Source organism: Carcharodon carcharias, chromosome 1, assembly GCF_017639515.1.
Source record: "Carcharodon carcharias isolate sCarCar2 chromosome 1, sCarCar2.pri, whole genome shotgun sequence".
Taxonomy (NCBI): domain Eukaryota; kingdom Metazoa; phylum Chordata; class Chondrichthyes; order Lamniformes; family Lamnidae; genus Carcharodon; species Carcharodon carcharias.
Genome location: NC_054467.1, coordinates 106,433,480 through 106,454,762, shown reverse-complemented (window position 1 = coordinate 106,454,762; position 21,283 = coordinate 106,433,480). Strand labels below are relative to the sequence as shown.

Genomic DNA, 21,283 nt, shown 5'->3' with positions numbered 1-21,283 from the left:
TTAAAGGCATAATACAAGTGCAAGTTGCTGTCATCAGGGGAGCAACAAAAAACATTATTTTCATGAAAACTACAGTTCAAGGTATAATGTCAAATCTTTTCACTGAAAGTGCAAATATACAGGCAGTGCCTTATGCAGAACTAGTATCTGCATATTATGACACAGCCGATGGAATTTCCACTCAACCCTGGAAATCTCAAAGCTACTTCTTCTGCACTGGGAAATCCACAATAGCCTTGATTTTCACATCTCTTGGAGCCACCTTACCATATTAAATGGTTTGGCCTAGATACATAACTTGCGTTTTTGCAAATTCACTTTTGACCAAGTTCATCACCAAATTAACTTCTTGTAGTCGAGTAAATAATTCTTCCAGATGCTGTAAATGCTCCTCCCACATCTGACTGAAAACTATCAGATCATCAATATAAACAGCACAATTGCTTAGACCTACAATTACTTTGTTTGTCAGTCTTTGAAATGTTGCAGGTGCATTCATCATACCAAAAGGCATGACTTTAAACTGATATTGTCCACTTGGCGTTACAAAAGCTGTTATCTCCTTTGCTCTCTCCAATAATGGTACTTGCCAACATCCTTTTAGCAAGTCAATCTTTGTGATAAGTTTTGATTGTCCTACTTTTTAAATATAAATTTCCAACCGTGGTACAAGATACGAATCCGCTTTTGTCACCATATTCACCTTTCAATAGACCACACAGTCTGTGTTCCATCTGGTTTCAGTACCAGTACAATAGGCGAACTCCAGTTACTGCAACTAGACTCAAATGATATCATTTTGGAGCATGGAATCAATTTCTCTCTGTACTGGTGATAACTTTGCTAGATTTAATCATAAGGATGTTGCCTTATCAAGGATGTTAGAGACATAATGTCTAGCTAAATCTATCCTCCCCAACTTATTCCCACAATTAGGTTTGTGTGACTGCAATAGCTTTTCCAAATCACTGACACTTGTCCGGAAGGTAACTCAATATTACATTTAAGTTTTCAAGTACCACCCTCATTACCCAATTTGATTAGAGGTAAATCAATTTCAGAGTTTTGCACTTCTACCTCTTTCTCTTTATCTAGCACCAGTAACAACACCTTTTGGTCCTCTTTCCTGTCAAAGTACTTTTTAAGCATATTTACATGACACACCCTCTGCTTCTTTCTTTTATCTGGAGTATTTATTAAATAATTTACTTCACTCAATTTCTTTTCAATCCTGTAAGGCCCACTAAACCTTGCCTTTAATGAGTCACTCAGTGCTGGTAAAAGAACGAGCACTTTCTCTCCAACAATAAAATGGTGAACTTTGGTTTTCTTACCTGCCTTCATTTTCATCACTTGCTGTGATATCTTTAAATGTTCCCTATCCAACTCACATGCTTTGTCTAATTTCTCTCTGAAGTTTGCTACATAATCCAGGGGGGTAGTTTCCGGATTTTGACCCACCAATTTCTCATAAATCAATTTCAGCGGTCCCCGCCCCTTATCATCATAAATTAGTTCAAAAGGACTAAAACCAGTTGATGCATTAGGAGCGTCCCAAACAGCAAATAACAAGAATGGAATTCCCCATCCCAATCCAGCGGATAATCCTGTCAGTATACTCTCATCATAGTTTTTAAAGATTGATGCCATTTTTCCAAAGCTCCTTGTGACTCCGGATGATAAGCTGTTGACTTAAATTGTTTTATCCCCAAACTGTTTATTATTTCCTTAAACATATGTCTTAAGAAGGGGCCCTACACAATCAATCATGACCCTACTAAAAATTTCTTCAAATGCTGGTATTAGGATTAAAGGTTGGATTAATTACTGCTTGTGGTTTTCCTATCACCTGACGTGTAACATGTTCTACAGAATTTGACTACATCCCTATGCAATCCTGGTCAATAAAAAATGTTTCTGTACTTTTGCCTATGTCTAATTCCTAAACTTCCCCCCATTGGAATTTCATGAGCAATCCTCAGAATCTCATTTCTATACCCTAATGGGATAACAAACTGACATACCTCCCTCCAGCTTTTATTTGCTGAAACATAATCCAGCTTCCATTTTCATTAAAATATCACTCCTAAGGTAATAACATTATGGAATATATTTTGCTTGTGTTTCAGAGTAAGCTTTCTGATATAACCATTTTAATTACAAATCCTTTTGCTGCAGCTCAATTAACTGCCTTGACTTAAACACTTCAGCCGAATGGTCCTTTCCTGTGTCTTTCAGAATAAGGTTTTCAAACACAGATCCCGCTAATTGGATTTCAATGTCTCCTTCCTGCCTTTGAACGGTCTGTCCTTCTTGTTTTAACCTGTGTGCCTGTGATCTCATTATCACACAATTTGGAAACAATCCAGGGTGCTCCTTCTGTAACACCTCTGTTGAAATTACTTCTACAGGCTACTCAACCACCATAGGCATCACCCAAATTTGTGTTCCAGCTATATCATTACCCAGAATAAATTGAACCCCTGTAATGGGCAATTTTTCCACCAGTCCAACAGTCACTTCGCCAGTCTTTCACTTACTTTTTAAATTTTACTTCCACAATGGAATAGGTTTAGCATCTCCATGAACCCCACTTATTATTACCTGTTCCTGCAATATTCAATTTCCTGTTTTCTTTCTCTGTTCTGCCTTTCTGCCTGTTCCCTTTTGAATGCCCTGCCTCTTTTTTTTTTTCCAATTCAATCGTTTTCATTTGCAAATGAATTTGAGCCCATTCCAATGAACTACCCTTTGGAGAATTCGGTCTCTCAGGTATTCCTTCCAATATCAAATGCCGTGCTATCACTTCAATTACGTTTGATTTCTTAGTCCCTGCAGGTAACCCCAATTGTAATTTATCCGCCAACTCTGTATGTTACTCACGGATACTTATTGTAACCCACATTTATATCATCTACTTCCAAGAAAGATTTAGCCATGGATACAGCCGTTTTTTTGCAGTCTCACCACTTCAAAAATACCTCACGCCCACTACTGAATTCAAAGTGCTTCTTGTACTCATAGCCTTAAGATTCACCAATTCCAAAAAACACAAGGAATTTCAAAAAATCCCAGACGAGCCCCCCCAATTATGACACAGCTGATGGTAAAGGTGGAGTTGCTCAAATCCCAGAGGGAAACTTGAAATAATGATCATAACCCATATTTGCAATTTGTATGTTTCGAGATGCAGGCTTTAAATTCAGTAGTAATAAGCCCACCAAGTCTTGAGAGCTTTTTTAAATAAAAAAAACTAACTTAAACATTTATTAATAGAAGAAAAATTGTAAGCACATAAGTATGTCTACAAAATTACTACAATAACTACAAAAAATCCCCTAATTAGTCTGATTCTGAGTTACAGCTTCGTTAAGGCAACAGGAAAACTCAGATTTAAAGAGACACCTGGCAGCGCAGACCCTGGACAGTCACATTCAAAATTAGTTTCTTTCTGCACTGGGACCTTGCAGGCAGACAGGCTGGAGGCATCTTAAAATGCCTCTGCGTTACACACAATCTCCTTTATACATATCTTTCTCTTTGAATGTAAATTTCCATTGTATTACTAGGTTTTTAATTTAAACTCTTTTAACAATAACATCCTTTGATTCCACCAATTTTATTAGTAAGCTGAAAAAAAAACCAAATTGCTTGGCGTCTTCTAGCTAGTTGCAAGATTTCATTCATTCTTTCGAATGGCTTATTCAACAAATGCAAATATACCCCCTTGGCAACTATGCTTCTAAACTTTACCAAGTTTATCTAATTACTATTTCAAACCTACTTCTTTCTATACATCAAAGCTTCTAGGCCAGCTGTCTTTAACCCAATTAAGACACACAGACACCACTAAACTCTATTTTTAAAAGATAATTTCCAATAAAATTACAGACATTAATCTCTCCATGACACTGCTGGCAGTATGAATTCTAATTCAATGACCTTTAATCACTAATGAAAAATCAGTTATTGCAAATGTGTTCAGAGTTAACGTTTAAGCATTAAACTCCTAATTATAAATTCATTGTTAAATTCTTCCTGAATGCAACATACAAAATACAATAAAGGGAATATCAATAACAAGCAAAAGTGAAACTCTGCTCAGTCCTGAGAAAAGAGATGAAAAGTAAAACCTAATGTTACAATTCTGGCCCAACTCTTGCCTCATTTAATTTTAAAAGGCACTTTTATTACCAAAAGTACTGAACAAAAATGTGCAAATGTTCGTACCTGATGAGACAGGTGAGCTCCAACAGTTACCACAGCAATGTAGTAGGGCAATGTCTGGTCGCTGTTTAGTCCTACAACCGTCAGTCCTGTCAGCATGATTGTGCTAAATCCAATTAGCCATTGTTTGGTCTGTTCTTGAAACATCAATGCGGTTGATTTCACTCCTATTAGGATATCATCTGTTTTATCCTAGATACAGAAACTCAGAATAAAATAGTATCAAGAATGGTCTGTCACAGCTCAAACTGTCACTAATTTATTTATCATCTCAGAATGCTCATGCACCCAGACTCAAGACAGTTAGGAAACTGCCTTGATTATATTCTTTAGAATGATCGACCTAAACAAAGTTGGTGTATTTGGCGACCACATTTGTGCCTTTGGAGACTGCATGTTTGGCCAGTTCTGTTGGCAGCATGAAGTGCTCTGGATCTCTCTGGTCGAGATGGTGTGCGCTTTTTGTAGTAAATGAGGTGTGAAGCCTCGGAGGCGATGCATTCAAAAATGTCGACAATGAAGGAATTCATAACACTCATGGCCTTGGACGAGACCTTGGTGAAAGGGTGGACCTGGGTTAGCACCCTGTACATGTGAGTGGAATAGCTCTGCTTGTGAGATTTCCTCTGCTTCTTGGGCGGCTTCTTGGTGACTTTAGTCAGCAACTGCTTCGCTGCCTTGCGGGCCACACCGCCCTTAGCTGCAGCCACCACCTCAGGCATTTGACTTGGACCAACTCAAGTCCACATCTGGAAAAACACCCCTCCCCAGTAGAAATGAAACAAATAGAGTAAGCACGGTATGAAATACAAGTCCAACAAAAAAAGTTTACAGTAAATGCTATGGGTAATTTCAAGAGAGGTTAGTCAAGTGCTACTGCTTCCAAAATTAGGAAGATGGATGAACTTATTTGCATTTTGTAACTATAGCAAAATTCTCCATATTGTCATGACTGACTGGGGATAGTGTGCGGTTATATCAAGCCCCACTGGTCACCGAGCCGGGATAAATGTGAAAAGTTTAATCAGACCACCAAACTGCCTCAATTTTACCTGTGTAATTTGATTTAATTTAGATTAACAGAATATGAGCATCAGGTTTGCAAACTTAACAAGTAGATAACTGTTTATTAAACAAATTGTTTTTTTATCCAATAACAAAAGAAATATGAACTGCTAACTCTTAACTGTATAACTTACTCCATCCCTTTTTAACCCCTACACACAAACACACCCACACACAAGACACACAAAGCAAGGATTTTAAGGGCGACGGGAAAAAAACAGTTCGATAGCACCAATCCGGAGTACAGGGTTAGATGGGTTGACTTTGCTTGAAGTCTTCCAAGTTCTTTGCAGACCTGTACTGCTGACACGAGGTGATGTTTCAGCACTTCCAGTCTGCAGTTTACTTGTTGAAAACCTGGTTTTAACAACTCTACTAGTGATTTCACAAAAAACAGGATAGGGAGATGTGAGGGATAGCCAGCTAATTACTAGGGCAGAATTAATGGAGTTTTACCAAAGACATCGGAGAGAGATTTTTAGGTCTTTCTTCTTGGCAGGCTGGGATCCTTCTGCTGGCTACTGCTATCACAAAACCCTGGTCAGCAGCCAAACATCATCGCTAGGCAGTTCTCTCTTAAACATGTCCTTTCTGGTACCATCGTCCAACCTGGCACATGTTGTTCTAAGAAGTAGCCACATTGTAGATCTTCTCTTCCTGCTTCAGCCACTGTAGCTTTTTAAAGCCACAGTCCAAAAAAATAATATAGGTTCTTTACAATATGCTTTAACTAGCATTATTGTTTTTAATGCTAACTTCATATGTTAAAAGATAAGACCCTAAATGAAATACAGCAGCCTCAGAATTAGAATTTGTTTTCACGCAAGTTATGTTGGATGAATGGGAGAACCCCTGTGGAAAGTCACCACATGTGATATTTGGTGACAGAACATTAGGGAGCAATCAGCACTAACAGGAAGAGGCCTCAAATTTGACCTTGCTTGCTGCTGGAAGCAATAGAAGCACCTGAATATTAATGGGTAAAACACAAATTCACAAAAACCCTAAATAATGGCTAGGAACTCACATTTTCCAATAATAGTTAACTTGACATTAAAACACACACAGACAAAAGTTTCAGATTCCTGCACTAGATATTTTGTATGAAATACTATTGCTGATATGTGCATTCACCTTTCTCTTTTGGCCGTTGCGCCTTCAGTTGCCCCGGCCCTACTGGAACCCTCCCCTGGCAAAACACCTCAGTTCCCACCTTCCTCCTTCTTTAAGTCCCTCTTAAATCCACCACTAATCAAAACAACATCAGTCTTAATTTAAAAGCAAAATACTGCGGATGCTGGAAATCTGGAACAAAAACACACCTGGAAAAGCTCAGCAGGTCTGACAGCATCTGCGGAGAGGGACACAGCTGACGTTTCGAGTCCGTATGACTCTTCATCAGAACAGTTCTGATGAAGGGTCATATGGACTCGAAACGTCAGCTGTGTCCCTCTCCACAGTTGCTGTCAGACCTGATCAGTCTTAATTTCTTCCTTTGGGTTGGCTTCAATTTTCCTCCCACTTCCTTGAAGCACCTTGAGTTATTTTTCTATTTAAAGGCAATATAAATGTCAGTTGTTTATGTCCTTTTAGACATCTACTGTATGTTGCAATGCCACTATAACTGTTCATGACGAATACTGTCTGATTTAGGCTTTAGCAACTCTTGTGGTGCTGCATGTTCTAGTCAAAAAGTTAGAGAACTGAAATTTAAATTAATTTTAACTTATAATCTTACCTGATGTGCATAAATAGTGTCATATATCAATGTCCACATGATACCAGAAATATAAAGTGGTAGGCAGATTGACCAATCACAAGAGTTCTTCATAGCAGACCATCCTAAAAGTGCTCCCCAGTTGAATACAAGACCTATAGACAATAATTCAGGTGAAATTTAATATATATGCAAATCTAAAGAAGAAACTGGAAAATTGATCACAGCAGATGGTGAGATGAGTTGGTAGAGAAGTGCAAGACAGCAGATAGCAAGTCTGCAGCCAGTTTTGCAGTGCCACATTAAGTATTTCAGGCAAAAAGAATTTCCTGCGCAAGCATGATATCAACAAACAACAATATCTCCTCCAGTAGCAATCTCACTAAGTCAGGAAAACACCACATATACTTCAATGAAAGCAAAATATTGCAGACACTGGAAATCTGAAATGAAAAACAGGAAACACTGGAGATACTCAGCAGGTCAGGCAGGATCTGTGCAGAGAAACATAACATTTCAGGTTGACGACTGCTCATCATAACTGACGAAAGAAAGAGCAGGTGAAAGTGGGTTAGAGACAAGATAGACAAAAGGGACGCTGTGTGGAAGGCAGGAGAGATTAAATGATGAAAACTTTCATTGTACAAAAGTCAAAGAGAGTAATAATGGTATAGAAGAGAAACGAAAGATGTGTCCTGATGAGGTGCAAATGGCTGGATAGCAGCCATCCAAATGCAAAGCGCAGTAACTAGATGTACTGTCCCTCCCTCCCATCAATCAGTCATCATGTGATGCGATTACAGGGGCTTCGACCAATAATCTTATTGCACTCTAGCGTGCAAGCACCTCGACATGTCTCCTAAATAAAGTTTAGCCTTTTCTTCACCAAATCTGCTGCTCCGTCAAGTTATTACACAAAGTGAAGGAATACAGAAAGAAATGAGAAAAGGAATAAAGAATATACTTATATCTGGATGAGTGGCTGATGCAGTTCGATTGTGTTTGTCACTAAAAGATAATAGGCCATTTTCCAAGGACAAGAAAAAGCAGGTAGGGTGTAAAAGGGGCTTTTACACTATCACACAAGGCCAATTTTACCCCTAGCATTTAACAGCTAATCTAGCACAAGTTCTGAAAAACAGCTTACTCAATGTTTTTTCTGAACAAGATAAAACTTTGGAAGGACTTAAAAATAGTGTAAAAAGGAACAACTAATGAAGATGAATTAAACTGCCTATACTTTAAAACATACACAGCATCCAATATAAAACCGTTAACTGGAAGTAATAATCAGAGGCCTTCCAGCTTCAAAGCAGCAGTTGGATGCCATGGCAGCTAAGTGAAGGAGAGAGTGTTTCCAAATGGAGCTGCTCTCTCTCCTACATTTTCAAACTTTAAAAACTGGCCTTTGCAGCCAGGCCAATGCTGGGGTGATGGGGATACACCTCTACAGAGCAGCCTGTGGTTGCTGCTGCACCCAGCTAAACTGTCCCCAGCAGTTTGGGAATCTGGAGGTCAACAGGAAAATCTCATTTGGGCTCCTTTAGGGCTTTCATAGGTCCTTCATTAGTTTAGACAGCTACTGCGGTTTGCAGGCAGTTAAGCCCTGCGGCAACCCCACCCCGTCCCCAGCCTCCGAGAAAATAGACAAGGAGAAGGATGGAGTCAGGGAACCATGTGAGCCAACAGCGTTTAGCTCCCACCAGGTTCTGTTATTTGTCCTGCAGGGGGCTAAATACATGGACTCAAGGGGATGGATTAAAAGGCTAGTAGTTAAAGATGGAAATCCATAATTTGCTCTTGGTGATGCTACGCTGTTCCATAAGGTGTGCTTTTAAAACCCTCATGGACTGCAGTCAATTAGCAATCATTGAACTGATGAGAACTTCAATATTGCTTTAAAAAACCCTAAAAAGTTACACCTTGTTAATAAAGTGCAACAAGGTTATTAATGGCATACAAATTTATAATTACAGGGGTTGGAAAGCTAATTTTATATTTGTGCAATGTCAATTTTCTCCATTCTAATATTACCCCCAATCCCATGAGCTCCAATTAAGTGTATCAAACTGTTGTAAGGCACCTTATCAATTGTCTTCTGAAAATCCAAATATACAACAACCACTGATTTCCTCTCATTTACCCCGCTGGTTACACCCTCAAAAAAACTAATAGATTTATCAAACATTATTCCCCTTTCATAAAACCATGTTTACTCTAGCAAATCAAACTGTGATTTTTCAAGTGTCTTGGTACCACATCCTTAATAAATTATAGTATTTTCCCTACTATCGTACTGATGTCAGGCTAACTAGTCTATGGGAAGAATTTTCTCCCTGTTGGGCGGGTTGGTTAGGTGTTCATTCTAGACCGCCAGATAGTCAGCGGGAAATTGAAGAGCAAATATGTGCACAATTCTCGGAGGTGTGTATAAACAATTATAGGGTAATTATATTAGGTGATTTCAACTTTCCCAACATTAATTGGGATAGATATAGTGTTAAGGGCTTGGATGGAGTGGATTCCTTGAAATGTGTACAAGAGAACGTTTTAGGTCAATATGTAGAGGGTCCAACAAGGAACGGCGCAGTGCTGGACCTAATTCTGGGGAATGAAGCCGGACAGGTGGCTGAGGTGGTGGTGGGGGAACATTTTAGTGGTAGCCACCACAACATGGTACAATAAAGCTTGTTATGGACAAAGAAATAGACAAGTTGCAAAAAAATGTTTTGGATTGGGGGAGAGCAGATTTTAGTAAAATAATGCAGGATCTGGCCAAAGTAGACAGCTACTTGTGGGGAAATCTACAGAAGAGCAGTGGGGGGCATTCAAAAAGGAAACAGGCTCAACATGTTCCTTCTAGGGTGATAGGAAGGAGTAGCAAGCCAAAAAACCATGGATGACCAGAGATATTCAGGATACGATGAGAAGGAAAAGAGAGGCTTTTAGCAGGTACAAGGGGAGCAAATCAGTGGAGGCATTAGTGGAGTACAGAAAGTGCAGGTTGGAGCTTAAGAAAACAATTAGGAGAGCAAAGAGGGGATATGAGAAAGCTCTGGCTGGTAAAAGTAGGGAAAATCCCAAGATATTCTATAAGTATATCAATGCGAAGAGGATAACCAGGGAAAGAAAGAGCCCATTAGGGACCAAGGGGGCAATCTATAGGTGAAGCCAGAGGACATTGGTAGAGTGTTGAACGAATACCTCACATCCATCTTCACCCAAGAGAATGAGGATGAAGGTATGGAACTCGGGGAGAGAGGCTGCGAGGTTCTTGGGCAAATTATTATAGGGAGTAACAAGGTATTGGAGATGTTGGCAGGCTTAAAAGTGGACAAATCTCCAGGTCCAGATGATTTGTGTCACAGACTGCTGAGGGAGGCAAGGGAGGAGATCGCAGGGGCTCTGGCCCAAATTTTTAATTCCTCTCTGGCCACGGGGGAGGTGCCAGAGGACTGGAGAACAGCTAGTGTGGTTCCGCTATTTAAGAGATATGCCAGGGAACTACAGGCTAGTGAGTCTCACGTCAGTGGTAGGGAAACTATTGGAGAAAGTTCTGAAGGAGAGTATCTATCTCCACTTGGAGAGGCAAAGTTTGATCAGGGATAGTCAGCATGGTTTTGTCTGAGCGAGGTCATGCCTAACAAATTTGATTTAATTTTTTAAGGTGGTGGCCAAGTGTGTAGATGAGGGTACCGCAGTTAATGTAGTTTATATGGATTTCAGCAAAGCCTTTGACGAGGTCCCACATGGGAGACTTATAAAGAAGGCAAATGCACATGGGATACAGGGTAATTTGATAATGTGGATTCAAAATTGGCATAGGTGTAAGAGACAGAGGGTGATGACAGGAGGATGCTTTACTGACTGGAAGCCAGTGTCCAGTGGTGTACCACAGGGATCTGTGCTGGGTCCCCCATTATTCGTCATTTATATAAATGACATAGATGACTACGTGGAGTGTTGGATTAGTAAGTTCGCAAATGACACAAAGATTGGCCGGGTGGTTAACAGTGAGGTTGAGTGTCTTGGGCTATAGGAAGATATAGACGGGATGGTCAAATGGGCAGATGAGTGGCAGATGGAATTTAACCCTGAAAAGTGTGAGGTGTTACATTTTGGTAGGAGTAATTTGACAAGGAAGTATTCAATGAATGGCATGACACTAGGAAGTTCTGAGGACCTTGGCGTGTGTGTCCATAGATCCCTGAAGACAGAGGGGCATGTTAGTGGGGCGGTGAAAAAGGCATATGGGACACTTGCCTTTATCAATCGAGACATAGATTACAAAAGTAGGGAGATCATGTTGGAGTTGTATAGAACCTTGGTGCGGCCACAGCTGGAATACTGTATTCAATTCTGGTCGCCACATTATAGGAAGGGTGTGATTGCACTGGAGGGGATGCAGAAGAGATTCACCAGGATGTTGCCTGGGATGAAACATTTAAGATATGAAGAGAGGTTGGATAGATTTGGGTTGTTTTCGTTGGAGCAGAGAAGACTGAGAGGCGACCTGATCGAGGTGTACAAGATTAGAAAGGGCATGGACAGGGTGGACAGGGAGCAGCTGTTCCCCTTAGTTGAAGGGTCAGTCACGAAGGGACACAAGTTCAAGGTGAGGGGCAGGAGGTTTAGGAGGGAAGTGAGGAAAAACATTTTTACCAAGAGGGTTGTGACAGTCTAGAATGTGCTGCCTGGGAGGGTGGTGGAGGCCCTGTGCCTCACATGCTTTAAAAAGTACCTGGTTGCGCATTTGGCACATCATAACATTCAAGGTTACAGCCAAGTGCTGGTAAATGGGATTAGGTAGGTAGGTTAGGTGTTTGTCACTTGTCGGTGCAGACTCGATGGGCCGAAGGGCCTCTTCTGCACTGTGTGTTTCTGTGATTCTGTGAAAGCCAATAGACTTTTTACTGGCCGCCAAATCTCCTGTGGTGTGTCAGGATTGGGCCAGGAATTCCTGGCACTTCTGTACCATTGGGACTCGCATGTCCACATCAGAGCTCTGGCTTTGGATTGGATCCAGAACTTTAAATGGGAACGCAGGTCAAGGCAGTGGAAGCGGCGAGAGGGTGAGTCAGGGAGTGGGAGATTTGGCTAGAGGGTGGGCCACAACTCGGAGGCCAGGAAGGGGAGAGGCTGCTCCAAAATGGCATCAAACTGGTCTCAAGGGAAATGACGTTAAAACAAATCTCTTGACAAAAATACTGGCCCTGTTAACTTACTGACATTAAAGCGGAACAATGTTAAACAGGACCATATTAAAAGAGGATGTCCTGTGATTGCTAGACCAGATTTCTTTTTTAACCTCTCGCTGATACAGGGAGCCTAGTTTTTTTTTAATTTTTTAAAGGGTTGGGATTTAAATAACTTCACAGCTTGACAGTTCTACAGAAGACCTTTACCCTTCAAAAGCATTTACCCACACTGTGGGTTAAGGTCCTTGCTACAGCGAAAATGGGGTCTGTTTGAACTCAGCGCCATGCTTAAATGGCCCTGCTGAGTTCTTATTTTCCTCATGCATCTAACACCCCTCCCCCTTTCCCCTACCAGTGAAAATGTGATCGGAAATGGGGTTGCACTTCCAGACCTGGGTCCCGCCTGCCAATCTGGGAGCTCCATAGAGTCTAGAGTCCGGAGGCTCCGTGAAAATCTGGGCCAAATTATTTAACATCTCTGCCATTTCCTTATTCTCTATTATCTCTGCCTCTAAGAGACCCACATTTAGCTCTGCTAATCTCTTCCTTTTTACATAAGGTGAGGCTGTTTATCACTGCTTGGCAAACTATTTTAAACAATTGGGTGATTGTAAAGCATAAAATGGGATTGTATCCAGCAGGAAGAGAACCATAAAAGAAAAAGTGTATAAGACAGATGCCATGCTTTTACTTATCATAAAAGAGACACCATTTGCTACCTACAAAAACCTGTGGTATAAACAGGCTTAGAGAAGTTAAGTTCACAATTTCTCATTAAAAGTATACAGTAATTTTTAGACAGTTTTGAGTTGCACTATGGTTGGTTAGGATCTTTCAGATCAATGATTTGTCAATAATAATGGAAATCAAATATCAAACATATTATGGTCACCAGTTGTTTGAATATATTTAAAAGGATAAGCAAGAAATTATCCAATATCAGGAAGGAAGAATAAGATAGAGCAGCAGGGACCAAAACAATAGCTCACAAAAAAACTCCTATAAAATCAAATACGTGATTACTCAGACCCAAAAAGAAAATGAAGAAGTTGTCTTCAATAATTTAAGGCTACCTTTCCTCTGCAAATTCCATTTATGTTACAGGGCAAATTTCCAAAAACCAACATGGGTTGAGGAGAGAATGAACATCAAGAATGCTGGCCTGGAGACCAATGCCTGATGTACACTTTTCCTTTTATTAAATTGAATAGAAGGATAACCCCAGTGCTAGAAGCTCAAAACGTTTGCTGTTATCAGTTTATTGGAGGTTGCAATTTGGGTGCTTTATGTCCGGATTAAGTCTAACACTATAAATCAGGGCCTGAGAGAGCAGGTAGAGATGGTGCCAAACACTGGGGCCCGGGGGGCCTAGGATTGGTGTTGCAAACATTTCTCATCATTCAGACTGAGCAGCCAGAGCTTCAGGCCTGAAAGAACGGCTTTAAAAAAAAAAACTTGGATCTATCAGCCTGACAGTTCCAATTTTTTTTTTTTAAAGTGGGTCTTTCAGGTCAGCTTCACTGGGCAGGATTTTCCTGTTGTCGTGCAGGGGTCTGCCCCCGCATGCCAGTGCGTAAAATGATGCGCAGTGACATCAGGTGAGCGTCCTGACATTACCAAACGTCATTGTGATACTTCGCTGGGCAGGCAAGTGATGATGTCCAACGCGTGCCCGCCATTAATTAATGGGCCACTTAAGGCCCTTGAGTGTTCAATCGATGCCAATTTTTCAGCACCCATGCAATCTTCGGGTCAGCATACAGGTGCAGCAGGCAGGCGGGTAGGACACATTTGTATTAAGCTCACCACGGGTGGGATAAGAGGGCTCACTGGGGTTGTGAAAGTACAGTCAAGTATTTATTTTTGAAAGTTTTTCAAACTTGCCTGTGTGATCTGCAGTACTTCAAAACGCATACCAGCTGCTTTTTCTGGACTCTTAACCTTCAGGTCAGCACTCTGCAGTGAGGAACCTTTTCCGGGCCTGCAGGTTTCAGGAAGCCTTCCCTTAGCCTGGGAATGGGATCTGAACTGTTCACTGGAGGCAGCTCGACTGAGGAGGAAGGGACGGCTAGAAGGGGGAGGAGGCTAGGAGTACACATTCAGCCTCCAGGGGAGCTACCTTTGGGAGGATAGGCGCCGGGCCAACAGGAAGTCCAAGGCGGAAGGGGCTGCAGAAGACGCCACTGTCCTACTGCCAGGGTATACAGGTGGCAAAACAGCTACCTCAATATGTCTGAGGTGCAGTGCCGAATGAGGTTCTGTCTCTCAAGGGAGACAGTCAACTATATCTGTCAGATGATTGGGCCTGAGATTTCCCCTGTGTGGGTGGACATCACATGCCAGAGGCTCTAAAGGTCACAGCTGCCCTCAACATCTATGCCTCTGGCTCCTTCCAGGGGTCGATGGGTGATCTTCGCGGTGTCTCCCAATCAGCTGTCCACACTTGTGTCAAGCAGGTTACAGACGCTCTGTTCAAGTGTGCATTGACCTTCATTCATTTTCGTTGGGACCAGGCAAGCCAAGCACAGCGAGCCAGAGGCTTCACGGCATCTGCTGGCTTCCCCCGTGTCCAGGGTGCAATAGACTGCACACGTGGTCATCAAGGCACCAGGTGAGCCCGATGCCTTCGTCAACAGAAAGGGCTTCCACTCCATGAACAGGCATAGTGTGATCACAGGATGCTGATTCTACAAGTCTGTGCACGGTACCCAGGGAGCTCCCACGACACCTACATTCTCAGACACTTCCAGGTGCCAGCGCTCTTCAGTGCTCCAGCCGGCTTGATGGATGGTTGCTCGGTGAGGAGGGCTATCCCCTAAGTAGGTGGCTCATGATGCCTCTCCGTCATCCAAGAACAGGAGCTGAGGAGTGCTACAAAAGGAGCCACGCCTCCACAAGGGCTGTGCTGGAGAGAACCATCAGGTCTTCTCAAAATGCACTTCCGATGCCTGGACTGATCAGGGAGCGCACTCCAGCACCCCCCAGATCGTGTCTCCACAATCTTGTGCTGGAAAGGGGGGATGCAGTGGACCACGAAGACATCGACACAGTGGCTGCGACGGCACACGATAAGTTCAGCGGTGCGTCTGAGAAGTAGCACGCACAGGGAAATGCTGAGGGGGTAGATGCTGACCCGGGCATCCTCCAGGGAGGCAGGGACACCCGGGAGGCTTTAACCCATCGAACTTTCAGCTAGCACACCGTAGATGGTCCACTAGGGCAAGCCTGGGCTGTAGGCTCGATACTCGACACCTAAGTGCAAAATCTGCCAGGTTAGCAACGGTAACTAAGGGCCTTGTTAATAAAGCTGAATGTCCCACAAAGCACTCATTACAGTTTTGGAAACCATACACATGCAGAAGAAAAGAGGCAGCCTTAGCCATAGTGACTTATCTGAATTTATTTTGTCAAACAAAGCAACTTATTATAAAAAAAAGACAATGGTGTTACAAATCAAATGAAATCATAAGGGCCTCATTTCAGACCAACATAAAAGCACCAGCGAAAAACCTGTGGTGTGCCTTATGCTTTCGTTTCCAGGTGCTACGTCTTGGTGCTGCCCCATTGCTCGGAGTGGCACTTGAGACAGCCTGTTGGGTCTGCTGTCCTGTTGGCCTTGATGATCTTGGCGGTCGTTCTCTGGCCCATGGAGCCTGTGCTGGCCCCGCCTGGGAGGGAGCTGCCAGTTCCACAGCTGGCATCTCCCTCATCATCACAGCCTCACCGGATGATACGGTCACTGGGAGAGGGGCAGAGGAGCTGCCGCCCTCATCCAGAGCGCCCTGAGAGGAGTTTGCAGAGATGACAGGCAGCTACTGCGCTGACATGAGCTTGCTTCAGACTTCCGTGCTCTCCATGGACGGATGGGCACCAAGCTGGGAAAGCTGATGTCCACACCATCTCCCACACTAGCACTGACCATCTGATGTGAGGGCTTGCTGGTCAGAGCGCATCCAGGAAGCCCTAACGGGACGCCTGGAGTAGGCTCTCCATGACAGTCGCCACTCTCTCCATGGAGGACGCATGGCGCTCGGACATGTGGCTCATTGCTTCAGCGAGCGTCCGCGTAGACTCCTCCACCAAGCCAAGCACAGCCTCATGTATCTCCGCCAGATCCTCCCGCACACTCTGCTGGACTGACACCAGTGGACCTGGGTGAATAGTGCTTCTCCATATCCAGGGCCTCCTGCTTGAAACGTCTTAGGATAGCGATCTGCAACTGGCCGCCTGCCGCCAGTCCTCGCACGCTTTGCCACGTTATGAGCATTCTTCTCCTGAAAATGAGAACAGCACTGAATAGTGCAAATTACACATGGACTCTGTTCACATACGGCCCGCCCCAACCAGAGTGGGGCACTTAAGGGTTCCAGTGCCTCCTCACCCTGCTGCTGCCAAGCAGTTGCACAAAGATGCTAGGCCTGCTCCCCACCTTCCCATCCCCACCTTGGACACAAGCTGCCTACCCACATTAGGCACCACACAGTATATCCTTCCATAGCAAGGCGGCACAAGCATGTGGAGCGCAGAAGATGGCTCGTTGCCACGCCACCTTGAAGCTCCCCTCCCACCATCTCATCATCCTGACTAGGACATGTCCTGGAGTACTAACAGCGCCTAGATGCAGCTCCTCCAGGTTGCCCCCACACCAGTCATGTGGGACTCAGTGTAACACATGCTGCAGGGGCAAAACACATCTCAGGCTGACCTTAGCATGGGCAATATCTCTTTGCCCACCCAGCAAAGGACAAATACCGTCAATGATTCAATGCAGTCACGACACTTGGACTTGGGGGGTTGGGCTGCAGGGGGGTAAGCTGACCTGCTGGGTTAAATGCCCAATGCCAACATGGTACTCATCCTGCCAGAGTGCAACAAGTTGTTGAAGCACTTGCGACACCAGATCCAGGTACGCCGCACCATGTCGCGGGAGCTCACCACCTCTGCTACCTCCTGCCAGGCACGTTTCGTCATGTGGGGGGGCCTCCTGCTCCCATCGTGGGAGACCAGCACCTCCCGCCGTGCTGCCGCTTCCTCAAGGAGGGCAGCAAGGCAGTCATCTGAAAAACGGAGGACATACTGGCTCCCCGCCCTAACCTCTGGCCTGGCCTGTTCCGTTGGCCTACTCTCCGGACTGGCCTGCTCACCAGATGCCCTCTGCTGTGGCCTTGCACTTGCCATTGTGAGCAGCCTGGAAAAGGCTTCCAGGCCTTCATTTAAACAAGCTGCTGGGTCACCATTGGACTAGGTGGTCTGTGCACGCCTGTCCTCTCCCGCTCTCCTTGAATTGAATTGGCCCGCCTGCGTAAAACGGCGGTATGGACCTGATCGTGGATGGCGATTGGGTCCACTCCCGTTCCGTCCCTCCCCCAAACTGGAAAATTCAGGCCACTGTTTCCAACCTTTGGGCCGCTTCATGGTTCTGATTCTTTTTTTGGAAAAGCCTGCCAAAAAAACCACAAAGCTGCCTGAAAGTCAGAAGTTATTTGCAGCAACTGCCACACGAGTGCTCTTTGTTGAAAATCTGCTTGAAAAATGGCAAGTGAAATCCCTGGAATCATTTTAGAGGCAATCTGATGCTGTGTGCACATGGGTGGTGTGATGGTTGGGAATGGGGTTGAGGGGTGTGGGGGTCGCTTTTCAGTGCCACAAAATTAAATACTGTTTACCTGTCAAAATTCTTCTTTGTTTCTATGTACTGGTTTAAATTAATCAAAAATAAGAGCAATAGGTTATTTGGCCCTTTGAGGTTGCTCTGCCATTCAATATGATCATAACTGATCCTCTACCTCAACACCATACTCCTGCTCTCCCCATACCCCATGGCACCTTTACAGTCTAGAAATCTACCTAATTCCTTGTTAAATATATTGTGATTTGGCCTCCACAGCCTTCTGTGGGAGAGAATTTCACAGGTTCACCACCCGCCGAGTGAAGAAGTTTCTCCTCATCTCAGTTCCAAATGGCCTACCCCATAACCTGAGCTTGCCAACATATAAAATGACACAGGGTGACATCGGGTGGAACTCCCGACATCCCCCACGTCATTTCCATTTTCAGGTCGGCGGGGGTGCAGCCTAGTCGGATGCACGCCCACCGACCTGTCAACGGCCTATTAAGGCCATTAGAAAACCAATTCAGGTCAAATAATGGACCTGTCTGTCCAACCTTGAGGTTGGTGGGCAGGCCAAGAAACCAGCAAGCTGGTGAAAATTCATGAAACCTCATCCACTGGTGGGATGGGGTTTCAGCAGGGTATTTAAATTTTAATGAAAGGTTTAAATAAAAATTATGGATATGTCCCAACTTACATGGCAGTGTCACACGATGGGACATGGCAGGGAAAATTTTTAAACTCCTTTATTAAAAGTTGAAAATCTGAGCCGATCTCCCTGAGGCAGTACATAGCATCAGGGAGATCTGTGCACTATTTCGCGCGCATACATGAAAGAGCACACTCCCAGCTGAGGGAATCCCATTCCCCCACCCACCGCACAGAAAGCACATAGCACTTCCTGGTAGGCGTCACGCTGGGTGGGCCTTAATTGGCCCACCCACATAAAATGGCAGTGTGCCCCCAACTGGGGGCGCCAATTAGGAACCCAACCGCTAGTGCCCGTTCCCGCTCTTCCCCCACGACAGGGGGATAATTTTGGCAACGATTTCCTTTTCAAAAATCCATGTTGACTTTTTCTAATTCCTTTGATGTTTTCTAAGTGTCCTATTATCAAATGCTTTATAATAGACTCTAGCGTTTTCCCTACTACTGATGTTAGGCTAACTGGTCTGTAATTCCGTTTTCTCCCTCCCTCCTGTTTAAATAGTGAAGTTACATTTGTCACCCACCAATGTGACGGAGCTGTTTCAGAATCTATGAATTTTGGAAGATGACAACCAATGCATCCACTATTTCCATGGTCACCTCTAGTACCCTGGGATATAGACCATCAGGCCCTGGGGATTTATCGGCTTTCAGTCCCATTAATGTCTCCAGCAGTATTTTTTTTAGTAATGCTAATTTCTTTCAATTCCTCCTTTTCACTAGACTCCCGTTTCAGACTGTAAGGGGCCTACATTTGTCTTATCTAATCTTTTTCTTTTTACGTACTTATAGAAGCTTTTGCAGTCTATTTTTATGTTCCTTGCAAGTTTATGCTCATACTCTATTTTTCCACTCTTAATCAATCTCTTGGTCCTCCTTTGCTGAATTCTAAACTGCTCCCAATCCTCAGGCTTGCTACTTTTTCTAGCAACTTTATATGACTCCTCTTTGGATCTGATACTATCCTTAATTTATTTTTTAAGCCATGTTTGGGCCGCTTCTCCTGTTGTTTTTTGTACCAGAAAGGAATGTATAACCATTGCAATGCATACATTCGTTCCTTAAATATTATCCATTGCCTATCCACCATCATGCTTTTTAAAGAAGTTCCCCAATCTAGCTTAGCTAACTCATGCCTCATACCTTCGTAGTTTTATTTAGATTTAGGACCATAGTCTGGGATTGGACTACTTCAATTTCCATCCTAATGAAGAATTCTTGTGTTATGGTCACTGTTCCCTAAAGGACCCTGCACAACGAGGTTATTAATTAACCCACCCCTTCTCATTGCACAATACCAAACCTAAGGTAGCCTGTTTCCTAGTTGGTTCGACGTATTGGTCTAAAAAATACCACCTCGTCCACACTCCAGGAATTTGTCTGCCACAGAATTATTGCTAATTTGGTTTGCCCAGTCTATACGTAGATTAAACTCACCTATAAATAGCAATTTAAATTTTTATTATGCCTTAAAGTAGACAATTCTGTGGCACGCTGTGTTGATGTACTGGAGGTTTGAGAATCTTGAATCTTGAGTAAAATAAATGTTAGAAACTAAAAATCGGGAGTGATGCAAAACAAGATGTTGGCTCACTATTGTTTTATTACTCTTACAAAGCCTGGAAAAGAAATCCCTATTTGCTTAAGAAAAGGTTTTACAAATCTCTACTCCACCCTCACACCACCCTGCAACACCCTGTTTAAAATCTAGCAGAAGGTAGTCACACTGTGAGACTAACTTCTCTAGGGAGAGGATTTCCGATCATTCATTGTAACTTTGGCAAAAAATAAAATTGAAATCCCAGAAAAACAGCATAAAGGGCATTTATAGAAATCCTATGGCTTAAATGCTTCTGGAAATGATTTTGAAATGACCGACATTTCTCAGGATTTGAGCCGAGGCCATATAATGCGAACTGCTTCCTCCAGTGATTTCACCAAACATAATCGGATAAGCAAGACATCCAAATATATGTGAAGTACATACAGAGTTCTTCCTACCTCCAAGAAACTGTTACCAGAGAGGATATTATTGATGATAAATGCCACACTTGTATGGAATTTTTTTTTTGTCCAAGATACTGCATGTGGGGCTTCCTGCTCCTGGTGCTCAAGTTGGGGTCCTTCTGGCCAACTGCTTACAGCCAGCCTTCCAGTCTATGCTGTAAATGATCTATAGGAGAGCGACTGACAAGTTACTAGCCAGTCTGAAGTCTTCAAACATAAAATGTTATTAAAGTTGGAAATACTCAGCTAATCAGACTACATCCAAGAGATGAAAGGGTGGTTAATGTTTTAGCTTGACGACCTTACAGATGGCTGACCACCACCTTCTGAAAGGCAATTAGGGATGTGCATCAAATGCTGGCCTAGCCAAATGCACCCAAATCCTGTGAACAAATTTTAAAAAACGTTTGTCTTGGATTCTGACGGAAGGTCACAACCTGAAACATCCATATATCTGGGGCTTCTAGGGAAAAGCAACAGAAAGCTTAAAAAAGCCACACAAAGGACAACAATTTTCCACTGTCTACTGAACTGTGCCCCACCCTATGTGGAACAATTGATCCAGTGGCCCTGCTGTCATTAGGAGTGCACTATCAAGGAGCTACCGAGTAGGCAAAGGAGAAAGGAGCAGCTGCATTCCTGCAGTCTCATTGATTGCCTAGAATGGATATTTTGTTTACTAGCGGAATTCCCAAATTAATTAGTGTGGGGTGGGTCACAGTTCAATTGAAGGGAAGTTTAAAAAATCAA

The 21,283-nt window shown here is 43.3% G+C and overlaps 1 protein-coding gene across 2 annotated transcripts in view; it reads right to left on the bottom strand.

The window, feature by feature from the left end:
* Positions 1-21,283, bottom strand: part of coq2 (coenzyme Q2 4-hydroxybenzoate polyprenyltransferase) — a 43,623-nt gene that overhangs the window by 3,774 nt on the left and 18,566 nt on the right. For both annotated transcript variants that reach the window (XM_041188154.1, XM_041188162.1), the window contains exons 5-6: positions 7,031-7,164; positions 4,231-4,419 (exon numbers count right to left, since the gene is read on the bottom strand). In XM_041188154.1, the coding sequence (XP_041044088.1) occupies positions 4,231-4,419; positions 7,031-7,164 (323 nt within the window). The remainder of the gene's footprint in view (positions 1-4,230; positions 4,420-7,030; positions 7,165-21,283) is intronic.